At 44.2% G+C, this 23,423-nt stretch overlaps 1 protein-coding gene across 2 annotated transcripts; it reads left to right on the plus strand.

Moving 5' to 3' along the window:
* The first annotated feature begins 6,859 nt into the window (after positions 1–6,859).
* On the plus strand, positions 6,860–19,756 carry NICOL1 (NELL2 interacting cell ontogeny regulator 1). 2 transcript variants are annotated; one of them, XM_021535659.3, is made up of 4 exons: positions 6,860–7,040; positions 7,187–7,329; positions 13,710–13,798; positions 17,482–19,756. In XM_021535659.3, exons 2-4 carry the CDS (start codon positions 7,212–7,214, stop codon positions 17,545–17,547), a joined length of 273 nt encoding a protein of 90 aa, XP_021391334.1. In that variant the 5' UTR covers positions 6,860–7,040; positions 7,187–7,211; the 3' UTR covers positions 17,548–19,756. The 2 variants fall into 2 exon arrangements, with proteins under 2 accessions (XP_021391334.1, XP_021391332.2); XM_021535657.3 differs by lacking the exons at positions 6,860–7,040; positions 7,187–7,329 and adding an exon at positions 7,336–10,271.
* Positions 19,757–23,423: the final 3,667 nt, after the last annotated feature.

Raw genomic sequence — 23,423 nt, forward strand, 5'->3', positions numbered from 1 at the left:
GAAGCTTATAAACCATAAGTGACCAGAGAATGGCTGTTTGCTGTCCCTTTGCAAACAAGCAGTGGGATGCATTGAACAAAACCTGCTGGAGGCAGGATCAGAGCAAACATGAGAGTGATGCTCTTGACCTACTGTGAGTTCCAGGTGCTGGAAATCTGCTGCTGTGCCTCCTACAAGATGTGCATTTTTTAATCTGCAAAATTCAAAAGGTTCCTGTTAAATCCAAACTGTTGCACACAAATATAATGTGGTCATCAGAACACTCATGAATCCTTCTAGCTGTAAACCCTGTCCTGTTTTATTCCCTGTTCTACATTATGTGGTGCCTCTTGCTTTGTGACTGCACTGAAAGCTGTCTGGGGCAGAGAAATTATGTCAATTGTACTTTCAGGTGGCCATCACACTTTCAGGTATTGTCAGCTTATTAAATAAAAATCACAATGTAAAACATTTTGGCCTGTTGCTCCAGTTTCAAGCATAGAATTCATTTATATGTGTTTGCAGTTGAATCTCCATGTAGATATTCCTTAACCTTCCAACTCCATCTTGCTGCTCCAGCTGTGGCTTTGTAGAGTTGGGAAGTGGCAGAGATGATATTTTCAAGACCTCTAAACACCTGAAGTTTAAAAAGTGACTTAAAGCGTAAGAACAAGAGTTCCAGGCATGGATGCCATGAGAGAAGAAATGCAAATATCTGCAGATATTTTATTCTTACATTGATCTGCTTGCAGTTTTCCTTCCAGTCAGGGCTGTCATCATTTGATTCCTGCTCTGAACCATGAACTTTCTGAAAACCTGCTAAGACATCGGCTTGTCTTCATTAGCCTTGAGCACCTTTTGCTGTTTAAATCAAAGCAAGTGACACTGCACTTTTCTGAAAAATTTAAGTGACAAAACTATAGATTGTTCTCTTCGTCAAGAGAGTCTAAAAATGGGGCAGGACTGGCAACCCTCCCATTATTCTTCATATCTTCACTTTTCTTTGAGAGTCCAAATCAGCTGGAAAGACTGGTGATGCAAGTTAGACCATTCCACAGAATAAGAAGGATGCAGATTTCAAGGGAGAACAATGTTCAATTTCTTGTTTAGATGTGGAGGGATCTGAATATTCTCTGTGTGTGCATTAATAGCTGCACTTAATGTTCATGCTCAGGCAAACAGAATGGTAGCCTCAGCCCCAAGCTACATCTAATTGTTAGATGGTTTCTAAGAATTGATGCTTTTCTTTTAAAACTTTATTTTTACCCAATTCTTTTATTTTATTTCTAAAGTCTATAAAGTATTTGGCTATGCAAAAGCAACGCAGGCAGAAAATGTGGGCAACACAGAGACACAAATGAAGGAATCCCAGCACAGGGATTTTTGTGCAGTTAGGGACCCATATGAATTGTTAAAGAGAAAAACACAGCAACTATCTAGCTTTAAGTGCTTAAAGTGTTTATAACATGACATTTTGATCTATATAAGGATATTAATCTATGAGAGTTTTCTACAAAATAGAAAGTGTAGGAACGTTTCTTTATAAGAGAGCTTCATCTTGTCCAAATTAACGGACAGATCTGCTAACAGAAAGTAGCCTTTAATACTAATCTGCACTTACTTTTGTGAAGTTGATTTAGGCAACTATGGCTAATAAAATCTGTTATTTTGTGTGGCTCCTGCACTGAACCAGATTAAACTTAGCATCTTCCTTAGCATTAATTCCAGCAGGCTTTAAAGTCCACAGGTTTAGTGAGGTTGTATCTATTAATCTTTTGACTGCAACCTATAAAGATGAGCATGCAGTTTCACCTGGCAATTTGAGTTTAATATGGGGTCTGGGGAGAGACACAAACTCCAGGACAAAGCCCAGGAGTTACCAATGTTTGTGACTGCCTAAAGTCCAGGCTTTCATGGGGGTCATCTGCAGTCCTAAAACTGTCTCCTAAAGTTCTGGGCATTGTGGGCTATTTTTTTTCCTCGGTTAAAGAGCAGAACTTCATCCATGCACTAAATTTGTTACACAAGGCTTCTTGCCTAAGCAGCTCTTGCATTCATCCTGAACTATATATACACTGTGACACAGCATGCAGCCTGTGAACCGTGTCTGGTTTCAGCCAACAGCACTAAATTTAACTAATGCACAATTCCACAATTTGGGCTTGCACCGAAGCAGGACCTGAACAATGTTTAAATGCCTTTTGACAGCTGGTATGTTGCACATTTGTTTTATGTACAGTTTTACACCACATCCTAGGAAGTCAATAGTTTTCCTAAGCTATAATAAACCCTCCCCACCTGCCCTTTCTGTAAGCACAGACAGGCTGTGCAGAGAGCTGCCAGTCTTTAGGCACTCCAGTTTTGGTAGCTATGGAATAACCTGCCCAAATCCCAGCACTTAAAATACCAACCAACAGCTTCTTCCCAAACACATAAATTCAAGGAAGGATTTTTACACACAAGGCAAGCAAGTAAATAATGACACGCCTATGTCTTCTTAGACATGGATAAGATTGGCAATTGCAAGGGAAATACTTCAGCTTCATCCCTGGTGGCATTCAGAGCACACAGCCCTTGCCTATGCTGTAAATTGATCTCATGTCCAGCACACTGATGCCTGCTGGATTTCCAGCAGTCCAGTGGAAACCTCACAAATAAGCTAGGAAATATGGTATTTGGCCAGTGGTTCTTACTTTTTCTTGGAACCAAAAGTCAGTACTGACCTTAATTTCACAACAGCATGACACAACACCTCCTGCATAGCTGAAAGTGTTCTAAGCTTTTGAAAGTGTTTAAAGATGCTTGTCACACTTGGCTTTAATTGATTTTTGGAGAGCTGATCAAGCCTGGCTGCTTTCCCACATCTCACACTGTGGTGAAAGAGGCCTCTTGGAGTGGACTTGTTCCCACGCTGGAGGATCTTGGTGCTAAGTCTCCATCACACTCCCTGTTTGCAGCCACATCCCTGTTTGGCAGTGTCACGTGAACTTTGTTGGGACAGCTTCAGTGTCTCAAAGCCTTGCAGTCTGACCAAGCTTCAGCTTGTGGTCAGACTCTTGAAGGGTTTTCCAGGAAGTTCTAAAATAAGGAACTTGTCAAGCAATGATGCCAAGAACAAATTGATCATTTCACGAGGGAGATTTTTCCCCTTGCCAAACCTCTGACTTAGTGTTTAAGGAAAATCCTGAGCCATCAAGCAAAGGTGAATCATTCTCTCATACCATGAGGGAGAAGGTAAGTATAAGGTAATTTTATTTTCAGTCCTTCTCAGGCTTGAGAAGGCTGTCAGAAAAAAAAGACAATATAATTTATTCTGTTTATGGGCTAAAATGTCAAATAGTGCACCAGCCTCTCACCTCTCAATTTATTGGCAAGGTTGTGGTTTACTTGTTTAAAGGCAGATTAAGAAACTGTGGGCCCTGCCAGCTGCCCTGCAGCCAAATGTCTCTGAATTGCCTTATCAGTGACCCATCCCAGAATGGGAATGTTCTGATTTCATGCTTGTTTAAATGAGAAAAAAACATTTCCTTTGCTCTGATAACTGAAGAAGGAGAAATAATTAGTCTGAATTTCAGATGCTGCACAAGGGCAATGAATTTCTCTCAGGGGTATCTGTGTTTGTGCTGGAATTACAACACAGAGAACTGGAGTGACTGCCTGGGGAACAAAATTATTCTTAATCACAGAATTAGGAGAGAAGGGAAAGGGAAAAGTATCAATAAGAAATTGCTCAGTTCTTCCCTTGTCTTTATGCAGGGCCACTATCCCAATGCTATTCCCAAGTGATGTCTAATTTATACCTGCAGGCTTAAATATTCCCCTGTCTTCTGCAGGAAATCCATCCCAGTGCCATCCTCATTATTATGAAGTTTTCCAGGAGCTTTGGCTGTGCTTCCTGGATGCCATATAAATGTGGTTATTTCTGCTGCTGTTGGTGTATCTGACAGTTCCTAGTACTGCAATGACCAAACCAGACCCAGCACTGCAGCTCAGGCCTTGTGCTGAAGTCAGCCTAAGCTCTTGCTCTTATTTTTTGTATGTCCCAGTATAATTGTATTTTTGGGGGGAATGACAGAATATTATAAACCAATTTCAGCTTGTGACTCCCTAGCTTCACTACACAAGTGCCACTTAATGGGCCATTCCCCATCCCAAATATGAGCTGTTGATCAATCCTGATGAAGTGTAGCACCTCGTTCTCATTTTTATAAAAGTTCATTTGATTTTTAGACCATTTTTACTAGCTTGTCTGCCTGGTTTAGAATTCTAGTCCTCTCCCCCAGGCTTGCTTATAACCTCCAGGCTGATGTTACATCTTTAATAATCACTTTGCTTATTAATTATCCAGTTGTTTTATGAAATTCTGAGTAACCCCTGATCTGAGTCTTTGCAGTCCTGATGTGATACATCTCCCCATGGGGACAGTGACCCACTGCTAACTCCCAGCACTGACCCAGCCAGTTTTGCTGGCCTCAAAGGTTTTCTTTAGTTTGCTTCTGACAATGCTGTGTGACACAGCCCTGAAATTGATTAAATTTGGCTTTCCTTATCTGCAAGGCCTGTTACCCTGTCACAAAAGGGCACCAAACTAGCTTGGCTTGATTCTTGACAAATAGCTCTTATTTGCAATTCCAGTTATTGTTTTTCAAACACTTACAAAATGTTGGTGGGATTATTGCTTCAAAAACATTCTCAGGGGTGGATGGTAAATTGGTTTGTGTGTAGTTTTTCAGTTCTCTTCCTCATTTTAAACAAAGCCACTTCACTTATCCTTTTCCAAGACTGGCATAAGTCACATCTTCCCTGAGCTCTCAGCAGTAACTGCCAATGGTGGCTGTTGTAGGTTCTTCTTTCAATCTCCTGTGGTACGTCTAGTGATAGCCCTGAGTAAAGAGAGCTTCAGGCAGATCAAAACGTAGAAAATGGACTATCACAAACCTACAGACATCAGTAAACAAAGTAAATTTCTGCTAAATGCTTTTCCCTAAAACATTTTCAGGGGTATTAGTTGTGTGATGCTAGCTAGCTTGCCTTATTTTCATTGGTAGATAAAAGAGATGCTTAGCTCTGTACCACTTTTCAAGGCATCAACTTGATTAACTTTCCTCTTCTGCTGAACAGAGAAGAAACTCTTCCCTTGGGTTTTGTCTTCCTTATTTTACTCCCCTTGTACCCCTTTAGGTGGTGGATACAGAATGCCCTACTGCAGATATCACAGTAGTTATAATTTTAGAAAAGACTACATTGATAGCTTGAAAAAATATTAGAACAAACATTGCTTTCTACCTCATCAAAGGTTATTGCACCTGTAGGTAATTCCTTCCTGTCCCTTTCTTGAAACTCATGTATGAAAAGTAGGTTATAGCTATGGGACCATAACGAGGGTACAGGAAAGAAACCCATATACCAGGGTGAATGGAAGTGTGAGGGTTTGGATTTTGTGCCAGAATTTCCATTTGATGTTATTTGAAACTGAAGATCATGGCTAGACAGTGTGATCAGCTCTATAATGTTTGTTTATGCCCTGGCTCTTGTGGAGCTCCTCCTTTAACAGGCCAGGGAGGCCTGGGATGAGACAAACAATGTAAAACTGGTCCATCTCACACAGCTTCACTCCAGGCATCCAGCAGCAGAGCTTGGATTAGGAGTCTCAGCTTCTCATAAAGCCAGTGGAGACATTTTGGTGGATATGTGTGCCCAGACTCACCTGATGAAGATCCCAGTGACTGAGACCTTTTTCTGGACCTTCCATGCAAAGGAATTTGAGTTTCAGTTGCACTGTGGGTTAAAAATTTGCCAGTGTGTCATTCTTGTGGGAATTACTTCCATAACTCTGGGCTGCCCCCCTAGCAAGAGAGCATGTCCACTTTGCCAGAAAGTCCTTAGAGAGGGTTTTTAAACTAACCTGATCCAAAAGGACAAGCACTGAAGGCAGGGCTGTAAGAGGTGATTCTGAAGAAGTCACAGGAACAAGTGAAATAGAAGCAGAGGGCAGTGCTGGTGAGAGTCTCTAGGGCTGAAGAAAGTCAAGGATAAACTATATCTGTGTCTGAGAGACTGATCCTTCCACAGCTTGGCAGGGTGGCTATTCTGTAGAAGCCAGGAAGGCTGGAGCCTCTCCTTGGTGAGAGGAGATGGAGAGTCCTTCTGTGAGAGCAACAGAGCCATGAATTGAACAGTTATGTTGCAAAATGAGCCTTTAATCGTGCTCTGGGGCAAGCAGGTAGGTGTTAGAGAACCTCTTTCTCTTTTCCAAAAGGTATCACCTCCCCTGTCTGAATGCTTGGTGCTTACACAGAATACCTGTCCAGGAAGCTTCCTGCTTTAACTTTGTCAGGACACAATAAATAGATAAAGAAATAAACAAATAAATAAAGATCCCAGATCAAAAGTTGAGCTTGAAGAGAGCATCCTTAAACTTTTGCAGTGAGTAGGTTTTGGCTGGGTTCTTATCATGGTTACCCTAATGTGATGCTGTGCAGGATCTGTTTTTGTGGTTGGTCCACGTGCCAGGGGTGCTGTTGTCCCCAAGGCCTCATTTTTATTGTAGTTAAACAAAGACCATAATGGACTCTTCCTCAAAATACAGGGTACCATCAGCAGGCCCTGCAGCTTCATCTATCCAAGCAAACTTCTGAGTTTTTCTCTCATTTGATGCCTCGCAGAATGAAATCTCACTTTAAGTGAATTACAGCTGAAGCAAGGGATGAGAGCTGTGTATTTCAGCACAGTCCCTTCGGGAATCACAGCAGCAAACACAAAAATTGCCCAAAACCCTCTTACGCGGGTGGCAGCAGCCAGTGTCTGCTGAGGAGATGCCACGTCCTTTGGGAGCAGAGGAGGAGCGCAGCAGTGACCATCCATCACACCGTGGTCCCTTTAAATCTTCTTCTCCGCTTGGCAGCTCCAATTTTTCCGTGTTGCTATAGCAAATCTCCATGGCAATGACCCCAGTCAGGGAAGGGGGATGCTGGAGGGGCGCATGCTCCCAGGGGCTGCTGGAGCCGTGCCTGCTCCCCAGAGCTGCTCCGAGGGTTTGGCACGGCGAGGACCAGGCTCAGGTACGGGCGAGCCGCTGCTGGGGCAGCGCTGCGTGCGAGCGGGCTGTGCGTGCGCGGGCTCTGGGCTTACCGCATCTCCTCCAGCTCCTTGTGAGGAGCGTGCAGGGAGCAGGCTGCCGGGTGTTCACCGCTTCTCCTCGTTGCAGGCGGGGAAGACCGCTGGAATTGCCGATGAGAGCGATGGCGCTGCCGCCCTGGAGCGAGGCGCGCGTGGGGATGCTGCTCCTGTCGCTGCTCGGCCTGCTCGTGGGCGCCGGCCGGGACCCCGGCGGTGCCATCCCCGCAGAACGTAGGTACCTGCTGCCCCCTGCCCTGCTGCCCTCCCCCGCCGGCCCCAGCACCCCTCTGCTCTGGGGGAGCCCGGGTTAACGAGGGACTGATGATGGGTTTGTGCCACGGCAGCAAAGCACGTGAAAACAACGCCACAGCAGCAGCGTGCAAGCAAAGGATTAGTAGTTATTTAAGGAAAAAAAATGCTAACTGCATACTCCTAATTTTCATTTGAACTTGTGCTCATGCTCTTTGTTTGTAGGTCTTTTAGATCTCCTTCTTGAGAGTTTCATTTCAATAGATAATTTTAATTGATAACCACGGATTTGCACAATACCTATGATGTCCTTACTACTCTGAGAATTGTTAGAAGAAAATGTCTGCATTTCTGCTGGGGCATTGCATCTTGTTTATTTTAGTATTTGGTTGGAACAATAGGTCAAGTTCAACTTTCTTGTAGCTGCTACAAATCAACACAGGGATTGTTTACCCAAACAGTACATTTGGAAAGCAAACATAAATTTCTGAAATCCTGCAAACCTAAAAAATAAATAAATATGACCGACTGGATTGAGCACACCACAGAGCTGGGAGCTCTTGAATTTGGATGACAGCTCTATATGAGCTTCTTCTGTCATTTTCAGTAAGTCTCTAAACTCTCTCAGCTCCAAAATGAGACAATAGTTCAAAGTTATTAGAGAATGGAGTCAATGTTCTCTTGGTGACAGCAAGTGGGAAATAGACACTCATTAGAAACATAAAATGTCCTCAGGGGAAAAAAAACACAAAACAACAAAGAAAGATAATTGCATAAAAACAAATCTCTAGTTCTTAGTCATGCTTACCTTGTATCACAGCTATCTTTTTATATGATTATCAAAATATTTAATATGAAGTCTTATTTAGTCACTGCATTTTATTCTCAATTAATTCCATTAGATGGAACTAATGGAACTTAGATGTTGAATTTCCTTCTTCTTCCATTCTTTTTTTTTTATTAGGGCTAAGTTTTGGTCAGTTCTAAACCAGATCTCACTGCTATTTTGTGTGTCTGTTTCCTAGGAATTCATTAATTCTAACGGGTTTTGTGATGAGTAGTCCATTTTATCTCCTCAAAGAGAAAATCAGGCTTGGAAAATAAATTGTATGTACTCTCTGTGTCAGCACAGGCAAGTTGACACATTTGGGAAAATGTATACAAAGGTTTCTTGTTCTACTTGTGTAGTGAAAACTCCCATTTGAGCTGTAGAACAAAACTCTTGGCCAGGATTTCTGACCCAAGTCTCACAGAATTATAAAACCATAGAAAGTGGGAAGGGCCCTTTAGAGCTCATCTAGTCCAACCCCCTGCCATGGGCAGGGACATCTTCAACTTGGTCAGGTTGCTCAGAGTCAAGTTCAACCTGACCTTAAACATTTCCTGGGATGGGGCTTCTACCACCTCTCTGGGCAGCCCATGCCAGTCCCTCACCACTCTCACTGTAAAAAACTTCTTCCTTAACTAATTTAAATGGACCCTCTTTTATTTCAAAACCATTACCCCTTGACCTGTCACAACAGGCCCCACAAAAAAGACTGTCCCATCCTTCCTACAGTATCAAGGAGTCTTTTTACCATCTTGTTACCACCCTCTAATGGGGCTATGGAGTCCCCTGAACAGCCCCTGAGGAAGATTCCTTCTCTTGTCTTACTCCTGAACGTAAGAGTGTGGAGTGAAGGGCAGGTCAGAGAGTTTCTGTGGCAGTGCTAACATGGCCCCATCCCAAGGAACAGAGGCTGTGAGCACTGCTACAAAAGCTAAATGCTCTTTCTGTCTGAGACCAGGCCAGGAGCTGTCAGCTGATCAGTGAATTGAAAATTGTTTTGGGCTGCTGCAGGGACAGTTTTAAAGCCACAAGGAACTCCTGATACTTCTCATCAGCCACTTGTTTGGAGAGTGTTGCATAGCTGCTAAGTGCTCCAGACACTTTCTTTTGCCTGTCAAGTTAACCTGATGAAACTCTTCCTGCTGGTTAACCTGTGAAACTCTTCCCTTAGGACATTGTGGATGCTGAATGTTCATGTGAGGTTGCAGAACCAGTTGGTTAAATTCAAGGGAAAAAAAAAATCCTAGAAAGGGCTGTTAGATACAGTGGCATTTCTTCTGGCTCAGCATATTCCTGAGACCTGGCAGGGTCTTTGGGAATGCATCCCTCCAGACTTGTCCTGTTCTCATGCTTTTCCAAGGCACCCATTGCTGCCATGAAGGTCTCACCTATAACAGTGCCCAGGAATGCCCTGGCACGGGGACCTGGCTGTACCAGTAACCTGCTAGGATGGAGCCTGGCACACTTGTGTCCATGATAGGAGGCCAATTGTCTGGAAGACAGAGCTGACTGTTCCAGAGTGGAGCTATCCCATGCCCTTGAGGCTTGGGAATGCTCCCAGACTTTCAATATTCCTCCAGAGATGTAGATCATGGGAGACTGGACACTGGGTCAGGCCCTCACTTTGGTGTGATCTGGCACAGACACTCCTGGATCCTTTCCTTCTTGATGCTCCAGTGGCTACATCTGCTAAGGAGCTGATCCCCGTGGGCACTGCCCCTTTCAGAGGGCACAGCACGAGCACACACTGTCCCTGTGGCTGGCACTTACATCCTTACTGCTGCCTGTGGGACCCTGGGTGGCCCCGAGGGGAAAGGAGTCTCCAGTGCATGTTCCCAACAGGGATGTAGGATGGACATGGCCATATTTAGTGTCCTCCTGCAGGGCAGAGCAGTGCTCGATGCTTTTCTCTGTTCCCAGGTGTGTGAATGGCACTGGCAGCACGCCCTTAGCGCGGCATTCCCGCATGGAGCACAGAGCCTCTCCCCACCCGGCACGGGGACTGTGTCCCTGCTGCAGCATCGTGAGCAGGACAGCGGCAGCAATGCTCCCCACCGTGTGGGAGGTGCAGAAGTCACAGGAGAGGAGCGTGAGAGTGAGTCACAGATCTCTTCAGCAGTGCAGAGATCCTGTCCTGTGTGAGGCACCGAGACCTGCCTCAGACACCATCCCCTGCTCCCTGCCAGTCACACAGCCAGGCACAGCTCTTTATGCATCATTCTAATTAGCAGTGATTAATTGTGTCCTTATACTTTATTCACAGCACTTAGCATATGCAAAACACTGTTCAAGTTTGAAGTGGTGCTGCTAATACTCATAGATTATTTTCTTTAAATTCTCTGCAAACCACTAGGGAAAAAAAAAAAAGTTATTTCCCCAACCTCCCATTGTATTTATAGCCCAGATCACCCACTGTGAAAGCTAAAATATGGGATGTGAAGACCAGAAGCTGGTCAGCCTGTTTTCATTAGGCAAGGTGCATGAAATACAAAGAATAAACACCAAGTGTATGCAAGAGAAAGTAAATTAGACTTACACAGTGCTTTCAGTCCCAGATCTTCCCCAAGAAGAAGCCAAGAAACATATTTTTTCTCTTCCCCCACTTCTCCCAAAACACAAAGACACATACAGTCTTTGTGCTGACAGGACCCATTTTAAGAGTTATAGCTGACTCTTGGTAATTCTCATTATGTTAATCCACAGACCTGTTAAGTCTCCCTATGAATGATAGTCTGTTTCCAGCTGTCAGCAAGGAATTAATAGCACTCTGCTATACTTCGCTGTTATGTGACTTAAGATTTGGTTTCATGACTGCTTTAAGCTGATGTAAGCCTGTGCTGCCTCTTCCCTTCTCCTCTCCATAACCTGTTCTCCTCTTCTTGCACTGTTTCTTGTCCTGGCCCCAGAATTTGGGCATTCAGGATCTGCTCTGAGGGAAAAGTCAGTGATCCAGCTGATGGAGGAGCTGCATTGTCACTCCTGCTGTGAGCAAGTGGAAGTGTGAGATGCCATAACCAAAGACAGAAAGCACAGTGGGATTGCTCCTATTGGCAATAACACATATTTGGATTTTTTTTTTTTTTTGGCAAAACAGCTGCTTAGACATATTTCTGTTGGGGAAATGTCCATGGGCACCATTGCTGAAAATATTGTGGGCATGAAGAGAGATCAAATCCATCTAGATAAGTTAGCTTAGCAGCTCAGCTCTTCATTCTGGAAAGCAGACCAAGGCAGAGAGTGATGGAGAACATCAAAGTCATAAGTGGGACAAAGGTGGTGATTATTTAATAACTGTCTCTTCCACTGCAAAAATTAGAGGCAGGAAATGAAAGCAGCAATGTCAACTTCAGAGCAGACAGGAATGGTATTTTGTTCACTCCGTGAATAGCTGAGCTGTGGAACTCATTGCCACAGGATGTTCCAGATGACAAAAGTTTTCATGGATTCAGGAAGCAACAGTGCAAATTAATGTGAGAAAAATTCATGGAGGGCTTATCAGTTGTAGAAACCCCAGACAGACACAGGATATCCTCCAGCCCCCTGGTAGGCTAGAAGAACATTTTTAGACACTTACTCTTCTATCTTCCTCAAGTATCTCCCATTGGCTACAGGCTCCCAGCAGGCAGGGATGGTGACCTGACCCACAGACCCAGAGAAGGACCCTCCACCACGGAGCACAGCCCAAGAAATTACATTAAAGAGTGAATAAGCTGTTACGTGGTGAAACTGGCTGCATGTGCACTCTGACTTTGGAGGGCAGTGCTGTGTTAGGAGCTTTGCAGGTGCTGATTCAGAGCTATGCAGGCAGGCAGAAGATGCTTTAATATCAGGGCAGCTGCTCTCCCAGGACTGGCAGAAGTGAAATAACCACTTGGCATGGTCATGCCATTCCACTAGGACCTCCCTGTCCACACAGGAGCACTTGGCTGTCATACATACCAGTGAATGATCCCACCCAACCCTCCCATCACAGCTTTCACAAAGCCCTGGGAAGACTTCCTGCATGACAATCAGTGACAGATTATGCATGGCTCTCCTCAAAAGTGCTTTCTCCCCACTGCAGAAGCAGGAGACATTAATTTATCACCTGATTTTTTTTTTTTTTTTTCTCCTTGAGGTTCTGATTTTGAGAACATTTTGGTGCTTGTCAGCACTTCAGGGCATGCAGCACCTCCTCGAGGTGGAGCCAGGGCAAACCAGAGCGAGGGGAGGGAGCAGAGCATGACACTGAGCGAATGATGGATTTGCTGACAGCAGTCTGAGCATGCAGGTTCTTTCTAAGGGCTCTGTTTCATGCTCTGAAGTGGAAACAATTAAATTACTGCAATACTGAAATCAGGAGGAGGTTGAGTATCTTTAAGCATGCTCAAAACCATCCTGCCACTACTCCTGTGCCTGGAGAGGCAGAGTCTTTGTGAGCAGTGCTGTTGTGATGGAGGCTGGGAATTTGCATCTCCTCACAGCTTGGGAATTAAATCCCTAGCTTGATCCCCAGGTCTCCCTGAGGTGTCACTTGCATGGAGGGGAGATGGAGAAGGACAGGTGGGAGAAAAATTCCTCCTGAATAAATAAAACCCCTCAGAGGCTTGGTGAGGGCTGACAAGCACTCTGGCTGCTCCCTCCTCCAGGTACAGCTCAGAAGGCAGTGCTGGCAGCAGAGTGCCAGGCACAGATGGGTGCTGCAGGGCTGCTCAGCAGGTCCCTGGCTCCAGGCAGCTCCCCAGCCATCTCAGCAGCAGCTCTGCACCCTCTTTGCTTTGCTAGAGCAGCACAGGTGGCTGCCTGAGGACAAGGATTTCAACACTCCCCCCACCATGGGAGCTCTGTGATCAGTAAATGTCATCTTTCCCCATTCTCCCGGCATCTCCTCCAGGGTCTGCAATTTCTTCTTCTGAAAACTCGCACATCATTAACTTCAAACTGTCAGAGACTGGTGCAGGGTGAATCCTGGCAGAGCAGAAATGCCCAGGTTCAGAAGTGAGCCATTTTAGTTGTCAATTCCCCTCCTCCTGCACTCTCTGCCTTTTCCCTGCCCTGCCCCTCTGTGCACACACACTGGCAGCAGCTGCAGAGCCAGTGGGATGCTTTGCATTCCTGGCAGAGAAAAATTACAGCAGCAGGTGAAAGGAAGCAAATACAGATCTGGCATTGTCCCTTGCCAAGCTGCTCTGTAAGAGCTCCTGTGAAAACAGACCTGCCTGTCTGGATCCTGAACCACTGCAAACTGCTATTTCCAGTGTATCTGTTGAGAATTAACCCATATCTGAGAAGGGGTAAGGATTTCGGTTTGGAGGGGAGGGCTGGGGGCTGAAGCAGCAGGCAGAGTCAAGCGTGGGCCACGTTCAGAAAAGCGCACGCAGCAAGGTGCTCCTCTGGCATTTGCACAGAGACAGATACGGGCAGCCCCAACCTGGCACACATGCAGGTGTGGTGGTGGGAGTGGAGCGTGTCCTGGCCAGCCGAGTGCTGCTGCCGTGTGCTGCTGAGCGCCGTGTCCCGCTGTGACAGCGATGTCCCCCGGCTGTCCCCGCAGGCCGGCCCTGCGTTGACTGCCACGCGTTCGAGTTCATGCAGAGAGCGTTGCAGGACCTGCGGAGGACGGCGCGCAGCCTGGACACGCGGGTACGTGTTCCGCGGGATGCTCTCCCTCCCTCCCCTCCCTCCCCTCCATCTCCCGGCGGCCAGGCCCGCCTGACTGCCTGCAGCAGACCTGACATCCCTGCTGACTCACTCCCATCCCGGCAAAAGGGTTTACACCAAGCACAGGTTATTTTTCACAGTCTGCAGAGGTTCGGGAATGATGGTCTAGTCTGACTGCTTGCATAACAGCCCAAGGAATCACCTCAGACATTCTCTGCAAAGGGAAAAGGAAAGAAAATGTACAAAGGAGAGGCAGACAAGACAGATAATTTGTTCTCTGCCTCACAACGCCGCTCCCAAGCTGTGGGCTGACCATTGGCTGGGCAGGGGAGAGAGAAGGCGGCAGGCAGGGCAGGCAGAGGAAAGGGAAACGCACACCCCCCTACTCCTGGATGGATGCTGTGCAGAAAAGGGAGAAGCACATTTCTTCATGCGTTTGTCACAGCACACAGGGGATTGTGCCACTTCATAGTTTCCAAAAGTCTCAGTGAGCAAAATGAGGGTGTGTTAAATCCCCCCATTTTGGTAATTCATACAAGTGTGGGTTTGTAAATACGTGCAAACTGGCTGGGATAGGATTTACCACAGTGGTTCTGCTGTTGAAGTTTGCAAGAGGCAGGAGGTCTCTCTCCTCCAATAAAGCCCCTCCATGCATGTCTTGTCCCGCCTCTCCTTCCTTTGAGCAGGACCATCCCTCTTGGCAGGTGAGAGGGCTCCTTGCTCCTCTAGAGTCACACTCAGCTCAAATTGTCATTCCCAGCAAAGCCAAGCAAAGGGACATAAACCAATGATGTGTCTCAAACCATAAGGCAATTATACAGCTTTGCCTTTGTTTCCTTGTGACCTTGGGCAGCCGTGTCAGGCCCTACACAATAAACTCGGAATGACTTCAGCTTTCTTGAGCTATCAATAGCAACCTGATTAGGACAAAGTTCTGAGTGTGGGTTACATTCCAAAAGTTTCCCATGCACTTGAGTAATAATAAATAACTCTTAAGTGGTAAAGTGTCAGTAGAGGATCTTTACCTACAGCAGCTGTGCTGGGCACTTCTTGTGCATAGCAGAGTTCCACTTGTTTGGATTAGGGTCAACTGAAATGTTTTGTACTTGCACATGACATGTCAAGACCAGGTGCAATTGCAGCTGTGCTGGTTCTTATACTGCCAACAGTATAGTTAACTTCCCAACTGGGAAGTTAAGGATTTTTTTGAATGCAATGGAGGCAGCACAATTCCTCAGTCCCACCCACAGAGCTATTCAGATGTGTCTGTGATGTCTGTTCTATCTGGGGAGTGGACTGAGGGTGCAGCCCACCAGAGAGCTGCGCTGTGGTGAGGTGAGGCAGAATATAAGGGGAGGAGCTGGTGCTGCGGTGCCACAAGATGAATTTCTGTTTCTGTGAGGACCTGGACAGGCCTGGCATGCCAAGGCACTGCCTGAGACAGCTCCCAGTGTTACAGAGCAAGGGGCATAGGAGCAGTGCATCACAAAACCAAACAGAACTTGTTGTTTGTAAGATCACCCATCCTTGGACAATTGAACTTAACACTACTAGTAAATAAAGGCTGTATTACTGTACACCTTTCCCAGACTTTGGATTGATACTCCAAAGGGCTTTCTATCAGAGATGCTTTGGTTAAACAGAAATTATTGAGAGATGTGGAGATATTAAAGTCAAATATAGCAACCAAGGTCCTATAAATGGCACACTATGGCCTTCTATACTCTGACAGGTAGAGCTTCCATATCCTTACTCCACTGCTGTTGCTTGGCTCAGCTATAATTTCTCAAGTTTGACACAAAAATAACTTCGCTGAATTACTCCTGAGTCTTGGAAATTGTTGCTACAAGGGCAAGCCCCATGCAGGATTGCTCCTGCATATCAGGGACTTTCTAAGCCAATGCCATCAAGGCCACAATTAATTTTTGTAATTGATATCTCTCTTTCACAGTCTTTCAGTTTGCAATTGAGTGCTCCCAGAGCTGCTCTTGCTGCCTGTAAATAGTCCTGAGTGACGCCCAGGCAGAGTTTGTGGTAGCAGTGGCAGCTTGTTGGCATTACTGTGAAATCCAATAAGCCTGTTTGATGTTCAGATGATTCTATGATTTCTCCTGGGCTCCCAACAATGGGAGCATTCACTCATCCAGGATTTCATTGTGCAAGCGGGGAGCAGTGCTGAGCAGTGCCTGCTGTTGCTCTAAGCTGATAAGTGAAAGCAGGCAAGGAATGTGAACAAGCCCTCTTTAATGCAAAGGTGGATGTCAAAAGTTTGAGATGAGGAGGATATAGGGCTGTGGGGGAGGGAAAGCTGTTCTGAAACAGCCTGTCCTGCACAAGCTGGCAGTCTGAGAAGAGAAATGAATGACAGAGAGTGGGCACTGCTGGGGGACAGGGGGACTGCTGGCCCAGCCAGGCAGGAGGGGAGCAGGAGCCACACAGGGGTGCCCAGCTTCTCCTCTGGGAAATGCCTTGGTTAATTAGCCCTTTGCTGTGTCTAATGTGTCAGGAGGTATCAGGACAGAGGAGCACCAGCAGGCTGAAGACCTGGTTGTTTCACAGAGCTTTCAGATAATTTTTTAACAAGTGGTTTCAACCTCTAATGGGTTTTTGCATTAGAAACTCATTCACAGTGAATTTCAGCCCACTAAATTAATTTTTTATCTCCTCAAGAAACTCTTCAAAGCCAGTCTTCAAACTGTTTGAGGGACCACAGGGTGAAAACCACAAGATATGCTCAGGAAGAAGTTTCTCTTCAGTCACAATTGCACTTGCTGATGTGAATTCCTTGCACCAACAATCTTGAGACTCATGAGAAATTGGCTTCTGAATGGTGCCATGCAAAAGATTCAGCTTTTTTTTCTCCAAAAATGTGACAAGAATCCACAAAATATTTAAGTTATTTTATCACAATTAACTAAATGATACTTGAATATTTTTAAAGATCTAAAATTATTTTCCCCCCTGTATGCAGAGGAAAAAAAGCTTGGAAATGCTTTTCCACTAAGGAGCTCCAAATACAACAGCAAGTAATTTTAAATTATGTATATTGGAAATGGTTTTCGATGTTTTGCTTGAGTACTGATAATAAAGCAACTGTCAGTAATTTAACTCAGATTGAAATAGGAACCACACACTCAGAATTAGATCTGCCTTGAAAGATGAGTTTCAGACAACTGGGTTAGACTGACAGCTGGATTCAACTCAGAGTTGTCCTAGAGAAACAGCTCTCAGTGTAACTGAGAGCACAACTGGCTCTTCAGCACTTGCTGTCTGGTGCAATTAAATGATACAGGACTGAAGGCATCATCAACAGGAAGCCATCAATCACCACGAAGGAATTCAGAGCAGTGCAGTTGAAAGTAGAATCTGTCGCAGTGCTTATAAAGGACACTTTAATAATTTTGACAGCCTACTCCCTAGAAGTTAACCGTGAAAATGAAAACATTCAAACTATAAAAATACTCTCCCTGCATCTCAGTTTTGAATATACTCATTTCATCTCTTTTTCTGGATGAAAACCAGCACTAACTACTATGATTTTTCACTCAGCAGAGCACCTTGGCTACTGCTGTGCAGAGGGATTAGATCTAATCAATTATATACTCTTTTAAAGCAATATATTCAGTTCTTTGATTTCATGGGTTTTTGTTTGGTTTTTTTTTCAGACAGAAACCCTCCTCCTGAGAGCAGAAAAGAGAGGCCTGTGTGATTGCTTCCATGCAATACACTGAAATGAGCACTGCGATTTGGCCAATGGACATATATTCATTTTTAATATGCTGTTCAGTAAATTACAGGAAGATACAGAGTGCAAGTTGTGTCCCACCATAAGGAAAAGTATTTCTATCAAAACAGGTATAGCTCAGATTATTTTTGCTTTGTTGTGGTTTGTCATAAGTCTATGTGATATTGCATCAGCTGAAATGCAAGGAGAAGAAACAGTGCCGAAATCTTGCTTTTGGGTTTTATGCAATGATAGCATCCTGCTTTTTGGTTATTTCATGCCAAAAATTGTCCTTGGACTCTCAGGCGAACCTCTTGGCTTATGTGAATTGGCATAGATCTGTGAAAGCCAGTGAAGTCAATTTTTTTAATGTATTTATAGAAGAATAGCATGAAAAGGAAGCTACTTTGCCATGATGCATAGATAAACATTTACAAACAATCAGACTTGTCATTATATAGAAATTAATAGTTATCACTGACTGCTTGGCGGTCCAAGGAAGGGATTTGTTCTCCAATTGTATCAATAGTCCAGTGCACAGCAAACACAACAATCTGTCTCACAATTTTGATTTCTTCAGAGCCACACAGTAGCTGTGATCTTTTTGGACAGATTTATTAAGTATCTAATGTGATCAGTAACATTTGTAATCACATGAATACTGCCTGGCAGTTGAACTGATTGCATCTGCCAAAATCTTCTGGAGAAGTGTCTTTCATTAAGCAAATCACATGCTGGATTGAACCACTCAAAGTGGCCTCTACAGAGAGTTTTGGCAGAGAGCCTACACGATGCCTGCCTGCTCAGGAGTCTCTTGCAAACTGTATTTTGGGAAATACTTAAATTCTATCAAAATGGTCCTTAGCTCTTGCATGGACTCTGCACTCCACCAGGGTGGGTTATAGTGCTGATGTTATTCGTATTCCTGCTGCAGTGGGAGACAAGGGACAACAAAACAATTTAAGCAGTGTAGTAGTAGTAGATAATAAGATTGTGCCTTGTTACTCTTTAAAAGAGAATAGCAAATCCTTTCTCATTGTTTGCATTTTTTTCCTTTATTTTGGGAAGCAGAACAGAAACCGGCCCCAGTGGAAAGTTCCTATTGATAACAATACATTTTTCATCATTCCCAAAGTAGAGATCTGTGTATCAGCTCGAGCATCTATGTACAGGCTCAAAACTTTTATACAAACCAGAATATGGGAGCAGGATCACCAAAATAAGTAGTTTTCAAAGTAATTTTACTAATTCTTTTCAGTATGTCTGTTTTTTCCATAGGTGGCTGGCGGTTTTGATATTTTGCTCTCAGCCTGCTCAGTAAGTTTGGATGGAAGCTATCTGTATGTTTCCAAACTGCTTCTCTCCCATTTTGTCTGCAACATCAAACACAGGGAAATAGGGAACTTTGACCCACTGCCAACTTACTATTTCATGTGCAATCGTACTCAGTAACACAAAGGAGCATGTTGCCATGTATTTCACCAAAGTTGTTTGAAAGGCATGTGGTTCTCAGCAAGGAAAACCTCTCTTGAACCTGCATTTCAAATAAGAAATCCCCTTTGTCCTTTGTAGTATCCCAGCAAAACCCTTTAGAGGTCCTTGGGACCTGTTTTGTGTACAAGAGAAGCAGCATGACACAGCACCAGCTCCCTTCTGGTAGCATCACACTGCTGTGGCACCGGGCAATAGAGCAGTAGGGGTTTTTATCATAGACCAAATTTTATTGTACAAAGAAAGCAGTAGGATTAACACAGCTTCCTTGCAAAATACCAGCCTTTGGCTTCTTTACTCTCACTTATATTTGGACCAAAGTAATGCACAGCTTTTGAGCCAGCTTTTTGCAGGAGATGGAGTCCCAGCACTGAACCTGTGAATTTTCAGGTTTAGCTCAGCTCCCCTTTCAGGGGGCAGCACATCTATGGTTTGGTATTGATATTGTGCATGCTTATTCTGCTGGTACCCTAAAGAGCCTTGCAAAGTCCTGTTCCAAAAACTGGGTTTTTTTGTTCATGCTTTCATTTAGAAATATGGTTGCTCACAGATGAGTTTTGATATATGCAGCTTGTAACAATATAAAGGTGGAATTAAGTGGATGTTGTCTGACTCCCAAAGGGATCAGAGTGACACTGCAACTTTATGGTTGTACCAGACTGATTATTCTGTACTTCTCTTTGTCTATAATACAACACAATAAAAGGGCAAGATGCATTATAGTATTTGGTGTGCATCGTTTCTGATTTGACTAATTGATGGTGATTATGCATTAATTAATGTCTGTTTGTTAATTAGATGGAAAATACACAGAAAACAATTATATTTTTAATACAAAAATAAGAAGACCTTGTCTTTGGGCTAAATGTATTAATATATTCTTATTTGCTGAAGTATAAAATCCAACTCACTCTTATTTGAAATAAAGGTACAGCAATGATTTTTTGTGAATTTCTTTAAGGACTGCTTATTCTATACATGGTGGTTTTGATAAAGTTCCTTATAATTGCAGGATGGAATGAAGAAAAATTTGAGCTAGATAGTTTTAATTTATTTTTGCTCAAGAAGTTAATTGAAATTCAGAACCCCTTGAGTCTCCACTTACTAGAAGAAAACATGTATTTTGCAGAAGGATTTAATTGCAAGAGTGCTTAAAGCAGAAAGTTTTTTCTTCCACCCAATGCTTTTTTTGCTGCAGAGTTCTCATGACCTTTTGAAGCCAAGCTGTGTCTTCTCTTCTCTTCTCTTGGTGTAGTGCTGCTGCTGATAGCCCTGGGCACATGGTGTTTGTACACAGGGTGGAATGCAGGTGGTAGCCTGGGAAATTCACAGCCAAGTCCTCCCTGGAAGAGAAATGGCATAATCATGGTAGTGTGGTGCTGTCTCTGGGCAGGCAAGGTGACAGAAATCCTGGTCATGATCCCCACATCTCCAGACCTTCTCATACCTGAGCCAGTGCCTTCTTTGGGTGTAATTCTGTGTGTATTGTAAGTCAGTAGTTTTGGACTGAGTCTCAGAACAACTCCAGGAAGACATGCCTGGATTACATTCTGGAAATGGAAACACATTTTACCTTGCTTGCAATGTAGAATCCTGTTAGGTAACATCAAAGCTCAGTAGTATTATTGCTAGCTGAATCTAGCTGGTGAATTGACTCTCTGGAATACTCTGAAAATCCTGTGGAATACCCTCTTCAGATGGAAACCTCATTTTTAGAAACCAGTTATGTCTCCGTATCCAGAATTGTCTGTCAGTAAATCCTGGGTGATCTGGGCATCTGACATACATTCCCCAGTTTCAAAGAAATAAAGTGTGGAAGTAGTTCCTTTGAGAGTGACTATGTAGTTTCTGTGCCCTCCTCTGACCTGCCCCAGGCTGGAACCCAAGAGCTCCTCCTGTAGCAGTGGGACTCATGCTTTGCACACAGATCTCACCCCCATGAGTCAAAGCACTTGCTGAGCTGAAGGAAGCTAACAGGAATCCCAGCTCACTTCAAAGTTTAGTTCAAGGGTAATTTAAAAGCAGAAAGGCTCTAAAGATGTTGAGGCTTTTGTGAGGCAAAGAAGAATAAAGGATGTTTTCCGTTTGGAACTGGTGCGAGGGGCAATTTGCCTTTGCCCTCTTGGCCTGCAGATGGAGACCCCCTTATCTAAAGCAATGTTCTGCTCAGTCCTTCCCTGGCCAGGACTCAGTGCATGAGAGAACGGGGGAGCAAATGTGGAGGGGAAAACACACCTGTCCTTCACAGCCTGGCTGAGTTCCTGGCAAATCAGGGCTCCTGACAGAGAAACCAGAGCTGCAGCCTCGCAGGGATTTACGTGCTGAGCATGGTTAGCAGGGGCTGCAGCCCCTCTGGCTGAGGGCAGTGCTGCAGACAAAGTGTCACAGCAGCATCAGAGCCAGGCTTTGAAAAGGGGAGCCCAGAGGTGTTGTGTGCATTGGTGCAAAGGAAGGGATCAATCCTCACACTCTCATCAAGTACAGCATGTGAAATTTCCAAACTTTCCAGGACCTGCTTTTGAGAGCTGTGCAATGAAACGCAGATGGAAGAGGAGGTTGCAAATAACCCCTGTGCTCCTCAGCTGAAGCTGTGCAGAAGATGGGAAGTCTCAGGGAGGCTCTGTGCTCTACTTGTTCCCAAAGAAGATACAGAAGAGTCGGAAGCATCTTTTGCTAACTGGTACTTGCTGATTTAAAGATTAAGGGGAAAATAATTTGCATGTGCTTTTACCATCTAAGGAGAAAGACAACATTCACTTAAAGAGTATTCTTTGCAGCAAACATTAAATAGAGGTGGAAAACTAATATCAATTGCAAATATATAAGACATTTAAATATTTAGCCTCATTTTTTCTGTATTAAACATTTTGGATAAATAATTATTGGATGTAGTGGATGAAGCAGATGGGTCTGCCAAACTTCTGAAGTCACCATGATTTTCCAATGTCTGATTCTGTTTCTGCCTTGAACTGGCTTTGGGGTTCTGTTCAGAAGATGCACCTCCACACAGGCAGAGGACGGAATTTGTTTTACCCCATATTCCCATGATCATTTGTTGATTGCTGAAGAAGGATCCCACAACAGAGGGGCCTTTGGTCCAATGTGTACAAGCTTCTGTGCTCTTGCTGTGCTTTTTATGTATGTGGCTAGAAGCAAGTTGAAGTTATTAACTTGCTGAATTCCACAGGAGAGGAATGAAAAACACCAGGAGGCTCTTAAAATTCACTTAATCATTCTCATGGTTCTTGAGGAGACTGAAGCACATGGTGGGCTTTGCAGGAGTCTACTTGTCTCAAACCTGTGTCATTCCCTCCATCCCTGAGCTGGGTGGCAAAGGGGAGACAACTGGATCTTTAAATCATCCCATTGCTGCTGGCCATTGAGCTCAAAGATGTTGGAGAGGAAAAAGCAAAAGGCCCAGTGGCAGCACAGAGCAGCCACCCATACACTGAGGAACCCCAGGTATCTGCCTGCCCTGTCTGTGTCCCTAACAGATATAAAAGAGTTAACATGGATGGTGTTCATAAATGTCTATTATTAAATCTGTATCCATCATTATCTTTCCCGTGCTCCTTTCAGAGAAGTCTCTGTCGTTCAGCCTGGCTTGTCTCAATGCATTCTTTGGACTCCATATCATGGTTCTGTTCATGCTGAAATCATCAGAGCTGTTTTCTCAACACTGTGGCCCAAAGTCTACCCTTATACGCCCACATGGGAATCTCCATGATCTCCCTGAAAACCACATGGGGTGACCCAGGCCTGTTTCACAGAACACAGTGTTTTGTTTCCTCTCTTGTGTAAAACAGCTGCCTTTTGGATCTCCTGCTGTTCCCTTACAGTGCTATAAAATTTTTCCTGGACAGAGCAAAGCTCCTGTTCCCCATCCCTAGAAATACAGAACAGGGGGCTGAGGGCAAAAGGAATTTGATCCTTATTATAAATTGTGTTTCTCAAGCTAATCACAAGGCCAAGGTTAAATATTACCCATAGTTCAAGTACTGGCCATGTGAAATATCAAACAGAAGCCCAGCCTTTTTATAGTGGTGCAGAAGGTATTTCATCACTTGAAAGCATTAAGATACTAAAGATAGATGGTGCCTGCAGCACGGATTCCTGAATATATCTGTTTTTTTTCTAACTGTTGGTACACCAACCTGCTTTTACCAGTTTGTACATTATAGATGGGGACAGAATGACACATCTCAAGGGGACAGATTCTCTTTACATCAGATTTCATTCCATATAAATAAATTAAAAAGGAGAGGTAAAACTATGGATCTACAATTTTTTTTTCCTCACAGAAACTCAATAGCAATAACAAGTCCATCTTCCCTGCTGTTTAATTACTTTTCTTTTTAATTGCTTAAGAAACTGTGCCTGTAGCTCAGTACT

Source organism: Lonchura striata, chromosome 4, assembly GCF_046129695.1.
Source record: "Lonchura striata isolate bLonStr1 chromosome 4, bLonStr1.mat, whole genome shotgun sequence".
NCBI lineage: Eukaryota > Metazoa > Chordata > Aves > Passeriformes > Estrildidae > Lonchura > Lonchura striata.